The sequence below is a fragment of the Schistocerca cancellata genome, chromosome 1 (assembly GCF_023864275.1).
Source record: "Schistocerca cancellata isolate TAMUIC-IGC-003103 chromosome 1, iqSchCanc2.1, whole genome shotgun sequence".
NCBI classification, from domain to species: domain Eukaryota; kingdom Metazoa; phylum Arthropoda; class Insecta; order Orthoptera; family Acrididae; genus Schistocerca; species Schistocerca cancellata.
This window is the reverse complement of record NC_064626.1, coordinates 534975797-534994707: the sequence shown is the minus strand read 5'-3', so window position 1 is coordinate 534994707 and position 18911 is coordinate 534975797. Positions and strand designations below refer to the sequence as shown.

At 37.7% G+C, this 18911-nt stretch overlaps 1 protein-coding gene across 2 annotated transcripts in view; it reads left to right on the top strand.

Annotated features, from left to right (window-relative positions):
• The window catches only part of LOC126179475 (myrosinase 1-like), a 136239-nt gene extending 118015 nt beyond the window's left edge, over positions 1 to 18224 (top strand). The window contains exons 10-12 of one of the 2 annotated variants that reach the window (XR_007536682.1): positions 9551 to 9654; positions 14048 to 14269; positions 16958 to 18224. Coding sequence is in view for 1 of the 2 variants with exons in the window: in XM_049924611.1 (XP_049780568.1) it covers positions 9551 to 9654; positions 14048 to 14177 (234 nt within the window). In the remaining variant the exon portion in view is untranslated. Of the gene's footprint in view, positions 1 to 9550; positions 9655 to 14047 lie in introns of both variants that reach the window. The other variant, XM_049924611.1, reaches the window with a different exon arrangement.
• Positions 18225 to 18911: the final 687 nt, after the last annotated feature.

Genomic DNA, 18911 nt, shown 5'->3' with positions numbered 1-18911 from the left:
GCACCATTCAAGTATTGCACTCTTCAGCGGTCAGTTGGTGCGAAACCCACTGTCACACAGATTTATCGAACATTCAAGTGTTGACGCATTAAGGTGTGAGCAGTGCCAATGCTAACATCCAGTAACCAATGGATCTCATCCACAGTGATTCTGCAGTTGTCCAAGACTAAAGCATTCACTTCTGCAACCATTTCCAGCGTGATGACACAATGAGTTTGGCCAGCAGAAGCATTGTCTGACAGTGACTCGCATACCTCAAGGAATCATTTGCGCCATTCCACAACACTTCAACGACTTAGATTGTACTCACCATACACAGCCTTCATCTGTTGATACATTTCACGGCCACCAACTTCCTCCACCTCCAAAAATTTAATCACTCCTCGTTGTTCCCACTTACTCGCCTGCATGTTCGACAGTGGACAATAACTTATGTGACCACCTTTTCTTTGACGTGAAACCACATTGGTGCTATGCAACATCAAATGGTGCACACGCGTCAGTCTCTCTACCAATTGATGGTGCCACCATACAAGCAGTTACATGGTGCCACTTTACGTGTAAGGCAAAGGTAGACGCACTGGCCATGTTTCATTTAATTGAACCTCATAATTCAACAGTTGTATCTTCAATGCTTGATGAGTATTTTATTGATGTGCTGACTGCCTTAGACTATACATATGAAAGTTTACTTTATATATAAAAGACAACTGTATGCACAGAGAGAGGGGGCTGTTGGTATATATAACTCTCCAGAACAGGAACCACAAATATTATAGTTCCTGAAATTGCAGACATGCAAAATAAATTATTTCTAGAATAATTCTGTCACAAAATAATGTCACATCTTAGATGGTAATAACAGAAAGTATAATAAGAACTAAAGAAATGTTCTTCAGATACCAGTACACGTCTTACAGATGTGCCCAGTGTGAACACTGGATAAAATGAAAATTATGTTTAGCATCTTTAATAAGTAATGATTAATAGATGGTAAATCAGTTGCAAACTAAGTATTCAATTACTAAAGGTATTCTTTGGTACTTAGCTTCAGTTTGTTCATATCGTTCTTGTAATTTATGCAACCTCTGTCATATGCATACATGGCATGTTACAAGGCAGGTCATTTACAAATATAAGGAAATATCAACTGTGCAAGCACTAATCCTTGAGGAATATCTGAAGAGTAACACTCAGAAACTGTCACTGTCGACTGTTGCAGTAGATGATTTGTTTTTGGTTTCTGAGGAATGTAAAGGAGAGTTTCAAGTTCTTAATATCATCACATCATAGTTTCGCCAGTAATATTTTATGGTTTACGGAATCAACAATCACGGCTTCAACATGCCATTTTGAGTCAAAATATGCTCCCAAAAAAGAAATAGTATTTTCTATAACCTTGACCCTTGACAGTTTGCAACTGAAACCATACTGACACTTAACAAGGGTGGTAATATTTGACAAGCACATGTCTACTTGTTTTTATATGTAATATTTAATTATTTTGTACAATATAGGAACTAGAGAAAATGGACAATAACTGTAGCTTCAGATTTGACACCTTTCTATACAGGAGATGACAGGTGTGTTTTTATGCATTTAAGGATCAACCTACTGGTAACCACTGTTTAATTTACTAAGGTGCACATAGGATGTAATAGTAACTTAATTATGATTTTTAATTTCAGAATTTACCTCCTTGAGACAAGATATTTACTGTTACTTTTCATGTCTTCCCTACAGATCTGTTGCAAATACACTTCTCTGATTTTCCACAAGATAATATTGATGCAACTGTTCAGCATCTCCAGATGGTGGCAGTTGTTGTCCCTGCTGCAAGATGCGACTGATGTTAATTGTGCAGCAGTGTCAAAATGTGGTCTCAGATACAGACAGTCTGCCTGGTGAGCTACAACACCTAAGAACAGTGCTTCAACAGAACAGCTATTCAGCTAGATATATACACAATGCATTCCTTTCTGAGAAAGTTCAATACAGGAATGTAAATGAAGATGTGGAAGCACTCATTGTACTGACATTTCTGCCGTATTTTGACAGCATGACATCAAGAGTGTTTTTTCAGAAAGAGATTTTCACTCTGCAGCGGAGTGTGCGCTGATATGAAACTTCCTGGCAGATTAAAACTGTGTGCCGGACTGAGACTCAAACTTTGGACCTTTGCCTTCCGCGGGCAAGTGCTTTACCAACTGAGCTACCCAAGCACGACTCACGCCCCGTCCTCACAGCTTTACTTCCGCCAGTACCTCGCCTCCTACCTTCCAAACTTTACAGAAGCTCTCCTGCTAACCTTGGAGAACTGGTACTCCTGAAAGAAAGGATACTGCAGAGACATGGCTTAGCCACAGCCTGGGGGATGTTTCCAGAATGAGATTTTCACTCTGCAGTGGAGTGTGCGCTGATATGAAACTTCCTGGCAGATTAAAACTGTGTGCCGTACCGAGACTCGAACTTTGGACCTTTGCCTTTCGTGGGCAAAGGTATCCTTTCTTTCAGGAGTGCTAGTTCTGCAAGGTTAGCAGGAGAGCTTCTGTAAAGTTTGGAAGGTAGGAGGCGAGGTACTGGTGGAAGTAAAGCTGTGAGGACAGGGTGTGTGTCATGCTAGAATAGCTCAATTGGTAGAGCACTTGCCCGCGAAAGGCAAAGGTCCGAAGTTCGAGTCTCGGTCCGGCACACAGTTTTAATCTGCCAGGAATTTTCAAGAGTGTTTTTTGCCCACCAAAAAAATGAGGAATCTTGACCTTAGGAAATGTGCTCTATAAAAGATTCCACGCAAATGTGGGATATATTATATAGGGCACACATGTTGAACAGTGTAGGAATGTTGTGTTGAACACCGTCATCATACATGCCTAGGCCACCCTAATAAATCAGTCTAGTGGAGCATTGCCTCAACATGGAGCATCAAATGTTTTAAGACTTAAGTTTCATCCCCATTGTTGTAATTATGGGACTGTGTTTTTAAGGCAGCCATACATATCATACAGCAGACAATCTTACCAACAGGGATGCAGGTTTCAGTTAAGTGCCATCTAGAATCCAGTACTGGCTGTCATTAAACTAAAACAAGAGAAACAATATCTTCTGATTCATGACCCAGTGTACCACATTGCAGAGATTTAATTCAGCTTTTAACCACAAGAGCATCCAGCAGCACAGTCGTTGCCCACAGCACAAGCACAGAAAGCCTTTCTGTGGCATCTGGACAGGGGCACTATGAGTGCTGTTTTCATCCAGCTGTGAGCACTTTTTCATACATGCATACTTCCTGGTCCTAACCTGATAAATTTTGATGCCACTAGATAATTATCATCAGTCGCATGTTACAGCAGTGACAACAGCAACTATCACTGTCTGAAGCTGTTGAATAGTTGCCTCAGTGAAATATTGCACAACACTATCTGGTGGAAAACCCAAGGAGTGTATTCGCAAGATATTTAGTACTGCCAGAAGACATGTATAAAAAAAATAACAACACTATCTTATCTATCTTATCTTTCAAAACTATTAGCTCCTTCCTCAGGAAGGAGAGGAAACTAAGACAGAGTCACCACTTTTTTCTCTCACAATCCTTTCCTCCTGAAGATAGTTACTGGCTAGCAGTTCTGTCTCATGATTTATTACTTTTACCATTGTGAATTTTTCTCTTCATGCAATCACAAAATTGCTGTGCTTTGTCTTCAAACAGCTCATTTTCCATTGATTTAATAGCAAAACATATTTGTACTTCTACTTCTACAAAATGGATCAACATATGTAAAACACTGTGGAAATATGTTAGAGGGTACATCCCATTGGAGGGTACTTGCCATTGGAACCCATATTAATGTTTCTTCCCACTCCATTTGTGTGTGGAGTGTGGGAAGAATGGTCGCTTAAATGTCTGTGAGCGCACCATGAAATGTCCCTACTCTCCAATAGAACATAAGGATTTGGTGCCAATTTCTATTTACAGACTGTTTTCCTCAACAATTAATTGAGGAGTTTACTAATCATTGATGTTTTCGAGTGGTAAACATTACTTATCTTAAAGAGTTCAGAGGTGATTGAGTTGTTCACTTTTGGTTGGCAGATGTCCTAGGACATTGCATTTTTGGATAATGCTGAATTTTTTAACAATGCCTGTAGGTTAACTTTTAAAAATAAAATGATCCAACACTAATACACTGACACATTTTCTTCATTTATTCTTTCCAACTAACCAAAACTTGCACTGTAATTAAAAACTCCTATGACACAATCCATAACTAACAACTACTTTGGCCATACACTGCTCCTGAAACAGTAAAATAACAATTCATAATATTATCTTATTGGTACTCATATATTTTATAAAACTGTAAAGAAAAAATACATTTTCACAGAAAATTAACAGTTCAGTTTCCAATAAGGTGGAAAGTTGTTTATGCGGTTTATGTCATTTAATAACTTGCTTTTTTAATAAAATTTCCAAAAATATTAATTGTAAACAATGAGTTATAAAATATGTAAATTTCAACTAAATTACATGATTATTTCAACTATTTACATTTATATACATGCCAGCAATAAAGTCACATTTTTATGCTCCAAATGACTATTTACATTATGTTGTACATTATTAAACAGTTTGGATTTTTATGCTGACTTTCTGAATTTTCAAAAAGTTAATTTCATACAAAAATAACTGTTAAATAATTGAGTTACTATACTTTTAAATTTGAAAATTTTGTGCTAAATGAATATAAACTGATAAATACTTTACTTCCATCATTGTTAATCATCGTTTTGTTAATGATATGATGTGTTTAGCACCAGTCCACATATAATCCTCCGTTGTTCCAAATAATTTTAAATAATGAGTAATTTATGTCAAATTAAATCATACAATAACACAAGATTTGATACTGTGTATCAAGTAATACACTAAAAACTGTGTATTGTGTACTCCTATACACAATTCAAGGCTGTTACATTACAGCTGTAACAAGTCTAACCTTATTGTCATGGTCCCCATGGCAGTAAAATATGGAGTTGAAATATATTTCTTGATTCTTCATTAATTCTGGATCCTGAAATTTTGTAAGTAAGTTTTTGCATGATAGTTAGCATCTATCTTCCAGCATCCACTAGTTCAGTTATTTCAACACCTCCATGACCTTCTCCCATAGTTCAAACAAACCTGTGACCATACCACATCTCTTCCTGTTAATGTTACTTGCTGTTGTTACATAGTGAACCTACCCATCATCACTAGCAGAAAAAGTGTTTAAATCACCTGGAGAAAATCTGCAATGTATTTCTGAAACCTTCCACTTGCAGATTCGCATAATTTCCATTCAACACTGCCCCTGATTGTAGGGGCAATCATGCAATCACGGCCACACTAGTAGTTACTCATGGATATTCGATTACTGTTCACATGTATGTAGTTATTAGTAGATTGTACTTATGGTTGTTTTGTCCACAAAGCACTGACAGAGCAAAAATGAAACCAATATTTTAATTTGCTTTGCTGTGGAGTACTATCGAGACATACGTATATTAAAACAACAGAGATTCATTGGTCGTTGAACATTTATCATCCACTTAGGAATATAACTATTAAATATTTTACTGATCCTTAAATAAATAAGCCTTGGATACAAATTCCTTTGTACATAATATTACAAGATACGTTTAATTTATAATAGTGAGGTTCTCCTTTTCTTTTTAATCAAAAATCTTTATGTATCTATACTACTACATAGAGACAAGATGTTTTAAAACTGTTACAAAAAAATCTAAAAGTTCTTCACTGATTTACTTCAAATGCTCCATTTAACATTCAAATGGACAAAGGCTGTATGTCTTTTTTAATATATATAATAAACTAGTGAAACTGGCAGATGTTGGCCTGCCTATGTCTATTTATTTACCTTGAACAGATTAAAAATGACCTTTAAGTCATCCACTTTTACACTGTTGATTGCAGATTTGAAATCATAGGCCAAACAGTTGTGCTCTTGTAATTCAGCAATAATTTTCTGATGTGTTGCTGCACTAAATGTGCATCATTCACCAATCTCTTCCTCCACATTTTCCATGAAATGAATTTGCAAAAACTGTGAATCTTATCCAGATACTGGAAGAAGTGTACCAATCTGATGGTACAGTTATCCTTGAACTTTGAACACGGACAAGAAATTACCATACTTCACAATATTTGGCATTCCAAACAATGTCATTCAAAAGCATGAGTTGTATTTCTGAATATGCTATAGAAAGTGTTTGGCCTCCCGAGTTGCTCCAGTCACACAAATTAAAGTGGTTCTTGGGGCTCAACCAGTGATGGTAAAAACTGAGTAGCTATTGGAGCAACATATGCCAGCCATTTCTTTTTGAAACTTCAAAGTGCAACAGTCAAAACACAAAATAGTCATTGAATCAATGTCAGCACTGTAATGCATTCTGTAACTGTAATCTTTATCATAACTGAACATTGCTTTCCTGAGTGTGATTTTTGCTCTGGATTGACTCTGCCATGTGCATTCAGCTTCACATCCTGCATCTCACTACTGAGGTGTTGCAGCAGTTCTGGATGTAGAAGCTCACATTCACAGGCTTTCAACTCATTCATCTTGCTCTTCAAATGTTTAGATGTTTTAGCAGCTCTATTGGCTGACTGTTGCCGTGCGTGTCTGGTTTGTCTGACAATATTTCATTTTTTGGGTGGCATTTCAAATAATTCTTGTATTTAAAGTTTGGTGACAAATGATGTGGCCAAAGTTAGTTTATCTGTGTGTGGCACAAATTTCTTTCCCCTATACACAAAAGAAGAAAAGTTATTCATGTCAGTGTCCAGCATGCAACAAAATGAAAACGGTATTCCATTTAAAACTCAGTCACCAATTACTAATCAAGTCACTAACATAATTTGATATTACTGAGGGCTGAAGAGTCAATATGATTTCTGTGACTGACTTAACGATACAGATGCTGGTATGCTGCACCACCATCGAGATGTGTATTACAACAAACTGGACAGTACAAAATATTCTCTATGCTCAAATGCCTATATATATCAATTTTCACGATGATCTGTTGAATTATGTTAGCAACGGGGAGAGCATAAGAACATTCTCCAAGAAAAAATACAGATATGTGTCAACTTTCATGGTAATCAGAAAATAGTGTCGAAGTTATTAATCTGAAATGAATATACCAACATCCATTTGTATACATAAAGATAAATGAAGATGTAATATATAAAAGGGAAACTTTAGCAAAACTGTCAAAAAGTTCTTGACCAATTTATTTCAGATTTTTACACAACATTCTGATAACCATTTGGACATACATAGCCTTTTTTCCGAACAACAGTGTATAGGTTTACCTGTTAAAACATACTGCAATAAAAGTAATGCTGTACTGACATGAGCTGTGAAAATGTGCTGTTTCTTTTCTTTTTTTTTTTTTTTCCTTACGGCCAGTTTTAGCTACATTATCAGGGAATTTAAAGCAGAAAAGGAGAGAAGTAAAAAGATGGTGGGTGTGTTCGTGGAACAGAGGGCTGTGTAGTGCTAGGATGGGAACAGGGAAGGGGTTAGATGAGTGGGGTGAGGACAATGACTAACAAAGGCTGAGGCCAGGAGGGTTATGGGAATGTAGGATATATTGCTGGGAGAGTTCCCACTTGTGCAGGTCAAGAAAGATGGTGTTGGTTGGAAGGATCCAGATGGCACAAGCTGTAAAGCAGTCACTGAAATGAAGAATGTCATCTTGGGCGGGGTACTCAGCAACAGGTTTGTGACCGAGCGAGGTGGCGCAGTGGTTATACACTGGACTCGCATTCGGGAGGATGACGGTTCAATCCCACATTCGGTCATTCTGATTTAGGTTTTCCGTGATTTCCCTAAATCGCTCCAGGCAAATGCCGGGATGGTTCCTTTCAAAGGGCACGGCCGACTTCCTCCCCCTTCCTTCCCTAATCCGATGAGACCGGTGACCTCGCTGTCTGGTCTCCTTCCCCAAACCAACCAACCAACCAACAGGTTTGTGCAGCTGTTTCTTGACCACAGTTTGTCGATGACCATTCATGTGGACTGACAGCTTGTTTGTTATCATACTCATGTAGAATGAAGCACAGTGGTTGCAACTTAGCTTGGAGATAACATGACTGGTTTCACAGTTATCCCTGCGTTTGATGGGATAGGTGATGCTTGTGACCAGACTGGAATAGGTGGTAGTGAAAGAATGTATGGGACAAGCGTTGCATCTAGCTCAATTATACGGATATGAGCCAAGAGGCAACGTGTTGGGAGCAGGGGTTGTGTAGGGATTGACAACGATATTTTGTAGGTTTGCTGGGTGGCACAATACCTCTGTGGGAAGGGTAGGAAGGACAGTGGATAGGACATTCCTCATTTCAGGGCATGATGACTGGTAGTCAAAATCCTGGCATCCAATGTGATTCAAATGGTCCAGTCCTGGATGGTACTGAGTCATGAGGGCAATACTCCTCTGAGGCTGGATGGTGGGACTTTGCAAAGTGGGTGACAGGAGATATAAGGCATGGGAGATTTGTTTCTGTACAAGGTAGGGCAATTATGGTCTGTGAAGACCTCAGTGGACCCTCGGTATATTTTGATAGGGATCACTCATCACTGCAGATGTGACAGACATGGGGGGGGGGGGGGGGGTTCTAGGCTGTATGGAAGGGACTTCTTAGCATGGAATGGTTGGCAGCTGTCGAAGTGAAGGTATTGCTGGTGGTTGATAGATTTGATATGGACAGAGGTACTGATGTAGCCACCTTTGAGGTGGAGATCAACATCAAGGATGGTGGCTTGTTGGTTTGAACCAAATGGGGAAGAAAGTGTAAAGATTCTGGAAGAATGTGGATAGGGTGTGATTTGCAGAGTAACCATGCAGATGTAGTGTTGAAATTGCATAATTGTTTGCACTTATAGAACCAGACAAATAGAATGAGCAAAATATTTCAGTACTGTAAGGCAATCAGTGCAAACCAAGAAAACTTGGAATAAAAGACTGAGTATAGCCTCTATAACTTAAAAATTATTTCTTATAAGATTTCCAATGAAAGACAGATCAAGAAGTATGAAATTCTTTTACCCATATTAAAAAGAGAATTAACTTGAGAAAACTGTATTGTTGCAAGGAGACAAGGAGACTCACCTTCAGTAGGTGAAATTCCATCATTGCTGACACACATATCAAAGTACAAATAATTATTTGTAGTTTTTGCAGGTGTAAAAGAGGTGTAGGCTAGGAAAGGTTGGAAAAGAGAGGCAGGACTCTCAGATTTATATTATGCCTAGTTTCATATACAATTACCTATAAGAGGCAGTGTTGTCACAGAAATGGTATGTCCTTACTGGTTTTAATAACTCAGACTAGTTGTTCATAAAATTGGTAGAAAACAGGAATACAATGATGAAACAGAACTTTTTTTAATTTTGTCAAGCAACCATGATACAATTATTCTGTGACTTTGCAATAAGTGAGATGCAACCACCTGAAACTGTTCTCTTATATATATTATTCCTTACAGAAATATCTGAATGCAGTACTTGACTCAGTTGATGATGGATGCAACATCCTTGGCTACACAGTGTGGAGTGTTCTTGACAACTTTGAATGGGCCAGGGGCTACAGGTAATTATGCGAACTTCTATACAACATGTATCCCTATTATAAAGCATTTATGCACAGACTGGAAGGCTTAGAAGATTGACAAGTAAGTTTGAGTATTCACTGATCATGTATATCACTCCCAAATTGCAATACAAAGGTAAATTGGCCTCATTCTTAGAATAGTTGGACACTTTTTACTTTCAGACTGTAAACAAATTGTACTGAAGAACACAGTAGTTTTTTTCTGCAAAACTGTGATAGTCAAAGTATTAGCATGCATAACCATTGCATCAGACTAACATACTACAATTCACATGACGTTGCTCCTTGTTGAATTTTTTAACACTTGAAAATTGACATCTGACATTGTTAGTAGCAGAAATGGTCAGCAACACCATTTGAGTAATCATAAATCCGATGATTAGATTCTAAGCACAAACATTCATCATTAGGTGGGTTATACTGACATTGTAGACATGGAACTATAAAAATATTATTCATGGTAAGTACCACATCACTTGCGCCTTCTAAAAACTTATAAATATAGCAGTTGGTTAGTTAGTTTCATGCTCCATGGATCATTCACATGATAAATCGGCATGAGTCATTCTATATTCACATCACAAATTACTATTTTGAAAACTGATAGGAAGTGTAACAACAAAGGCAGTCTTACAACTCATCTGGATCCCTTCCTTGACACAACTGCTTCAGAATTCTGGAAGAAAAACTTATTTTGCAACATGTCATTCACAACCTTTAATTTGTGTAGTTTCTTTCCCTTCTGCTGCTCCATCATAATTTGCATTGTTCTTTTGTCTCATTCTCTATATGGATTCTGCATACTCCCTTTCTCTGTTGGTTGGGTCTATCTTTTTTCTTTATTCCTCACTCCCACTCTTCTCCCCTTTGTCTCACTTTATTTTTTTATGCTCGTAGGCCTTCTACATTTTTCATTCGATTTCTACCAATTAACATGTAATTTCTTTTCAATCATTTCTCAAGATCAATTTTTTGACTGCTCATTGTTACCATTCAGCAATTCTTTTTTATCATCCACCCTGAGTCTTAGAATAACTAACTTCCTTCCATTATACCTCATATCTTAGTTTGAAATGAGAGAAAAAATTCAAGGGGGGTTATAGCATAAATGTTGACACTAAATTTCATCCATACTGTTCTGCCATCAACAGATAGAATGTGATATTACACTATACTCACATTCATCACAATTACCTGCACTAAACAGTAACACTTATGATACCTACCTGGAAGCCACTCAATATCAGTCATCTAGGAAGGCTTTCACCAGGCTTGAAGTTGCATGAGTAAACAAATAAAATAATTTTTAATTCTAGCAAGTTGACTACATTTTTCATCTGTATGTCTGCAGACCTTACTTCAGTTATTCTTATTTATCTGGTAAGTAGATCATTTTTTGCTTCAACTATTGTTAGCACTCATTCATTAATCTTCAGCCATCCATGTTATTCATAGTCATCTACTTTGAATCATGATTCACTGACTTCAGATACTTATTTTATGGAAGAAACAAGTGCATAAGGTGTATAAAAATTACAGAGTCCGCTACGCATTTGATTAATACATATTTTTCAACAAATAATGATAAATTAACTGGTTACTACAACAGTGATTGAGATGAGGTTAAGGTGTGTTTGTCACATCAGTATCATAAGCTTTGGACTAAAGGTAGTAGTGGCAAAACAGTTATTTCAATTAAAACTTCTAGGCTGAGGGACCAAGGTCAATATACAAAACTATTCACTGAAGTTTCATCCCAGTCCACCAGATATCCTCAGAGATAAACTAGTAGTGACTAGTAACTGATCTAAATATCGATTGTTGTTTACTACAAAAATTAGTCTTGTTGTTTCTGGAATGCCATCTACTATCGCCTTCTGGTGCTTAACTGTTCTGAACTTACATATCTTAATGCTTTTACAAATGCAGGTGCCATAAAATTAATTTTCTAGTTTGCGACTACTACTATAGGTAGTAGCTTCTCATCAAAAAAATAATAAGATTTAGCAATGATTCAAAATCTCAATTATCTTTACTTTTGCAGTACTGCCAACACACATTCAAAAAGATGTAGTTATTTAAGACTATGTGACTGGAACTGCCAGTGTTCATGGTGCCTTTTCTAATGCACTGCTACAATATCACCTTACATACCTTATATAAATGTGTACTTTCATACATCTGTAAATCAGTGGTAGTCTTAAATATTCTAGGACCAATATAGTGTCCTATTGTCAGATATATCTTTTAATACTTAACTAATTCTTGAATATTTTTACTGGCTATAGATAACATTAGAAATGCCACCTTTTCCACTAATGACTTTAATTCATTGGTTCTAAAGAGTTGTTATGTTCTGTACAATAAGAGAACAGTTATTACTAATTTTTCACACATGCTTTATAAGCAAACAGTTAGTTATATTTAATAATAATTTATTTCCATTCTTGGCATAATTTCTATAGGTACATCTACTTATATATCTAAAAAGAAAGATGACGAGACTTACCAAACAAAAGCGCTGGCAGGTCGATAGACACACAAACAAACACAAACATACACACAAAATTCTAGCTTTCGCAACCAACGGTTGCCTCGTCAGGAAACAGGGAAGGAGAGGGAAAGACGAAAGGATTACCCAAATCCTTTCATCTTTCCCTCTCCTTCCATCATTCCTGACGAGGCAACCGTTGGTTGCGAAAGCTAGAATTTTGTGTGTATGTTTGTGTGTCTATCGACCTGCCAGCGCTTTTGTTTGGTAAGTCTCATCATCTTTCTTTTTAGATATATACACTCCTGGAAATTGAAATAAGAACACCGTGAATTCATTGTCCCAGGAAGGGGAAACTTTATTGACACATTCCTGGGGTCAGATACATCACATGATCACACTGACAGAACCACAGGCACATAGACACAGGCAACAGAGCATGCACAATGTCGGCACTAGTACAGTGTATATCCACCTTTCGCAGCAATGCAGGCTGCTATTCTCCCATGGAGACGATCGTAGAGATGCTGGATGTAGTCCTGTGGAACAGCTTGCCATGCCATTTCCACCTGGCGCCTCAGTTGGACCAGTGTTCGTGCTGGACGTGCAGACCGCGTGAGACGACGCTTCATCCAGTCTCAAACATGCTCAATGGGGGACAGATCCGGAGATCTTGCTGGCCAGGGTAGTTGACTTACACCTTCTAGAGCACGTTGGGTGGCACGGGATACATGCGGACGTGCATTGTCCTGTTGGACAGCAAGTTCCCTTGCCGGTCTAGGAATGGTAGAACGATGGGTTCGATGACGGTTTGGATGTACCGTGCACTATTCAGTGCCCCCTCGACGATCACCAGTGGTGTACGGCCAGTGTAGGAGATCGCTCCCCACACCATGATGCCGGGTGTTGGCCCTGTGTGCCTCGGTCGTATGCAGTCCTGATTGTGGCGCTCACCTGCACGGCGCCAAACACGCATACAACCATCATTGGCACCAAGGCAGAAGCGACTCTCATCGCTGAAGACGACACGTCTCCATTCGTCCCTCCATTCACGCCTGTCGCGACACCACTGGAGGCGGGCTGCACGATGTTGGGGCGTGAGCGGAAGACGGCCTAACGGTGTGCGGGACCGTAGCCCAGCTTCACGGAGACGGTTGCGAATGGAACTCGCCGATACCCCAGGAGCAAGTGTCCCTAATTTGCTGGGAAGTGGCGGTGCGGTCCCCTACGGCACTGCGTAGGATCCTACGGTCTTGGCGTGCATCCGTGCGTCGCTGCGGTCCGGTCCCAGGTCGACGGGCACGTGCACCTTCCGCCGACCACTGGCGACAACATCGATGTACTGTGGAGACCTCACGCCCCACGTGTTGAGCAATTCAGCAGTACGTCCACCCGGCCTCCCGCATGCCCACTATACGCCCTCGCTCAAAGTCCGTCAACTGCACATACGGTTCACGTCCACGCTGTCGCGGCATGCTACCAGTGTTAAAGACTGCGATGGAGCTCCGTATGCCACGGCAAACTGGCTGACACTGATGGCGGCGGTGCACAAATGCTGCGCAGCTAGCGCCATTCGACGGCCAACATCGCGGTTCCTGGTGTGTCCGCTGTGCCGTGCGTGTGATCATTGCTTGTACAGCCCTCTCGCAGTGTCCGGAGCAAGTATGGTGGGTCTGACACACCGGTGTCAATGTGTTCTTTTTTCCATTTCCAGGAGTGTATTTCCCACATGGAATGTTTCCCTCTATTAGGTACATCTACTTACTTTGACAGCAGGGAAAGAATATATATACAGTCTTATTATTTCTGAGTTACTTTTCACTATATGTTCATCAGACAAATAGAGCATTTACTGTTAACCATATATGTGTCTATCAACAGTGAGAAATTTGGTCTGTATCAAGTTGACTTCAGTCATCCACACAGAACACGGACACCAAGAGACTCAGCAAAACTGATTAAGGATATATGTCATTCAAGAAAAATAGTTGCAATTTCATCCAAGCAATGACTCAGTTCTTCTTCAGTGTGTGTATTGTCCAGAGGGACTTGCAAGCTGTGCTGTTATTTCCACTATATAATGATCTCTGTAAGGATGTGTAGGTAATTTCACTTTTTTTTTCTTTAGTACAGAGTGGAAGAACTGAGTATATAGTAGGTATTATTGGAAATGTCTTCTTATTAAAAAAGAGCAACTACATTTGTGCTTTTTCTTATAAAGATTCAGAATTGCTTTTTTTTACATGGTAAACCCAACAGTATTTTCTCACCTTATCCAGTTTTCGGCAGGCTTAAAGCAAATTCACATGTATGTTTATTTTTTAAAGACAACTACTCTCCAACAGATGAATGGGCACATAAAAGCACATAACAAGTCAAAAAACTGTTAATTCTTGAGCTGTATTAATGAGCATGTTCACATTGTGGTAGGTTTATTTCACCAGTCACCCCAGTAGCAGCATCACTGTCTTCAACAACTGTTTCAGTACCTGTATGTCCATACCCTAACCCTCTTCTGACCCCTACCCCAGCAACTACTGTTTTTTTAACTAAGGAGTTTGGAAACAGTCCCTCCAGTATAACCTTCAGATTCACAAATTTCTAGCTTAAACTTCTGTCTGCTAGTCCCATCTATGGTCACGGCCTTCCCAGTCTGTACTACCCTTCCCCTCTCCCTTAACCTTCCTTTACCCCTACTGTAAACTCTTGCATAAGGTAGATTTTCCAGCATGAGTCCCACACGCTATACTTACCAGCATACGAAACTGGCTGACATGTGAGTCCCACACGCTATACTTACCAGCATACGAAACTGGCTGACGTGTGGTGTAAGTAGTATGTCCTCATAGACTGGACACAAAGAAAATGTTGTACATAGCTATATGTCAGCTGGTGCAAGATTGTCATTGTATCACTACTGCATTTTCAAATCTGCCAGGAAGTATCCCTTGAGTCACTAAAACATTATGAAAATAGTTCAAAGTTTGTCCTATCACTTCAGCACAAGAGTTTAATCCTGTAAGAGGCACTGGGAATATATATATACCACTATAAACAACTGGGATGACCACATATAATTGTTTTTCTCCTGATTCACTGTTATAAATATTTACCAGCCCATACCTCACTGCAGACTTCAAAATATATAGTAAACTGAGCAGGTTTATTCATTGCTATTCCCAGAATATTTACATATTTCATTGTTATGCAGTAAAAAGTCTTTTGTCATGTGAAGGGTTATTACTCTACTAGAAATACTGTCACAACCAGATGAATTGGCACTCTTTAACAATATAATGGCTTTTCTTATGGCAAATAGGATCACAAAAATAATGACATGTTGAAGGGAGTCATATTTAAAAGAATTATAAACATTCTCAATAAGTGCAACCTAATGTTTGAAAATCAAAATGGATTCTTAAAATGTAAATCAACTATCACATCAGCTGCTCCATTAACTGAAGCAGTAATATTTGGCATCAAGAACAAGTAAGATGTTGCAGGTACATACTCAACCTTGAGACACCTTTTGACTGTGTGAATGCTACTATCCTATTAGCTAAGCTATGGGACATTGACATCAGAGGCACTGCTCATGACCTAACAAAGTCTTACATGAGCAACAAAAACAGTTTGTACTGCTTAAAATTGAAAGTCGTGTCCACAGATCTAAAATCGCTAATATAAAATATTAAGTGCCCCAGGGCTTTGTATAGGGTCCTGTTCTGTTTTTTATTTATGTAAATAACAAAACATTTCACTCAATGTTCCAAAGTAGTTTTGTATGCAGATAATATGCCTATTGTGTGTAAAAAGAAATCATTTAACAAACTACACACCCATTGTAATAATGTGACAAATGAAACTGTTCAATACTTTAATAAAGCCACACAAATGTAAGCAACAGGAAAACATGTTTCATGGAGTTCAATAAAAATAGTTCCAATGATGAAATTAAACTATACACAGGCAAGAGTTGAGTGTAAAATTCATTGGCTTAACAATTCAAAGCAACCTACAAGGGGACACGTGTTGACACTCTGTCATTTAAGTTATCTAAGAATATATTTGCAGTTAATATAATTAGCAAGTTCTGCAAAGAGACTGTTGTCCTAAAGACTTGATACCATGATTTCTTTTCCTCTCACCAGAATTATGGAATAGAAATTTGGGGAGCAACAACCAAAGCAAATCTAAATAAGTTATTGCTACTTCAAAACAGGGTTGTAAGAAACATGTGCATAGTGAAATATAAGGGATCATGCCATGACTTGTTTCCAAAAACTATTGTGCTAACTGTAGTAAACAAGTACATTCTAAAAGCCATATTACTTGTTAAAAGACAGCAGCCCAACATTTGTTCTGATTTGCATCAGTAAAATTGCAGAAATAAAGAAAAAATTTCATAAGCAGCCACAGAACAGAACTCTATGAAATGGATCCACAATATGCAGGTTTAGAATTAGCAAATGCACTGCCCAGTACAGTAATGACCCTTCCCACAATGAAGCTTAAATTTCAGCTGAAGAAACTCCTTTTACAAATTCCCTTTTACCACATCAGAAGAATATCATCCTTTCATGCAAAATTAGAAATGCTTTCAAAAAATATGTTAATAGTGTTAAGCAAACCATTTTATTTTTTGTAATCTAATCATTTTGTTAATCAATGACATATTCAGAAGAATGTATTATTGTATTATGTGTCAAGAATTCTAATCTGTATTTGTACATAACCAATGAATCATATGATGTTAAATAAAGTATTATTATTATTTCTTTCCTTTCTCAGATGTTACATCTGGTTAAAAATGGAAAGTGACGCACACCTTGATCAAGCGTGACTTCCTTTTAACTGTACGGTATATGTTACATTGCATTTAGGAACTTTCGGATAATTGAACATGTGTCAATAATTACAGATTTCTGTAGTCGTATATATAAGTTTGGATGTAGTTGTATTACATTGATGTACTGGTGGATATTGTGTGGTATGACTCCTGTAGTTGATAGTATAATTGGTATAATGTCAACTTTATCCTGATGCCACATGTCCTTGACTTCCTCAGCCAGTTGGATGTATTTTTTCAATTTTTTCTCCTGTTTTCTTTTGTATATTTGTTGTATTGGGTATGGATATTTCGATTAGTTGTGTTAATTTCTTCTTTTTGTTGGTGAGTATGATGTCAGGTTTGTTATGTGGTGTTGTTTTATTTGTTATAATGGTTCTGTTCCAGTATAATTTGTATTCATCATTCTCCAGTACATTTTCTGGTGCATACTTGTATGTGGGAATGTGTTGTTTTATAAGTTTATGTTGTAAGGCAAGCTGTTGATGTATTATTTTTGCTACATTGTCATGTCTTCTGGGGTATTCTGTATTTGCTAGTATTGTACATCTGCTTGAGATTATTATTATTACTGAACTTAAAAAGGATCCCATAGCACATTATATTCTTAACTATGAAAACAGTTGAAGTAAAAACATAACTAATGAGCTCAAAGAGGATTCCAAAATCCATGGTACACTACCACCCCACAGTGTAAGATCACTTAGTTGACCAGTGAGATGATGCCAGGAGAACTTCATGATGAGACAGTAACAGGTCAGGAAGCCTGATACTTGGAAGGATGATGATGATGATCTCTGTATGACTTTCACAGTTACAAAAAATTATCTGTTGTGTAAACAGTCCCTCTGTGTGTAAATCTACTGTATCCATCTATGAGAGTTAATTAGAAAGTACTGAAGAGGAATTAATCATTGGTTTTATCTTTATTTACTTCAGTGTATCATCAGTAGTTCCACTGTTAACACATGTGAACTAAAATTCTTTTTCATGAATGTTACATCTGTCTTGTTTAACAATATTATAATGTGGACTGTTTTTGTTACCACTGTATAGTACATGTCTTGCTTGTTTTGTAATACAGACGCTGGTAATGAAAATGCGATCCTTGGCTACAGTCTGTCATCAGAATTAGATGGTCTCTCTTCCTTGTAAATGTCAACTTTATTCACTTGTCTATACTTCTGTTTATTTTTACATTTATATATTTAGCAGAAAAGTCATATTTAAGACAGTTTTTTTTTATAAATACAGAAACTACTTTGTTAATCTCTTTCCACTGTTCCTCTCTTAAGTTCTCTCCATAGTCTTTCATTTTGATTCTTTTGTAGAGCATTTTACTCCTACAATCCTAATTTCATAATTTTACTGGTTTTATTGGTAATGTTTCTTTTGTAAACAATTTTCTAGAATGATTTCATATAAATTAATTAAGGTATTTAGTTCTAATAACAATTGTTGTTGCATGCTTGCTGATCATCTGTCCTCATTAGGAATTTTACTATGGTCGATAATCCAGAATTTCATATCAATAGCTCTGCGATTGATCTGAGCTATCTGTCCACAAATTGATAACAGTGTGTTGCAGAAGGAATGGTTAATATTTAGAGATACATGAACAATCATTTGAAGCAAAAAATTGCAGTAAGCACTGGATCCAAAATGCATACCTTAAGAACTATGAATGCTTCTTCATCTTTGTTACTGTGAAACAAATCTTTTCTACTGCAAGCTCTTTCTTTTCCATGTTTTGAGAAGTGATAAAGTGGATCAAAACATAGGCTAATAAACATAGGCTCTAAAGTGCATACCTTAAGAGCTATGAGCACTTGCTCGTCTTTGTACTGTGAAATACATCTCTTCTACTGAACAACTACTCTATCTCTTAAGGTTGCA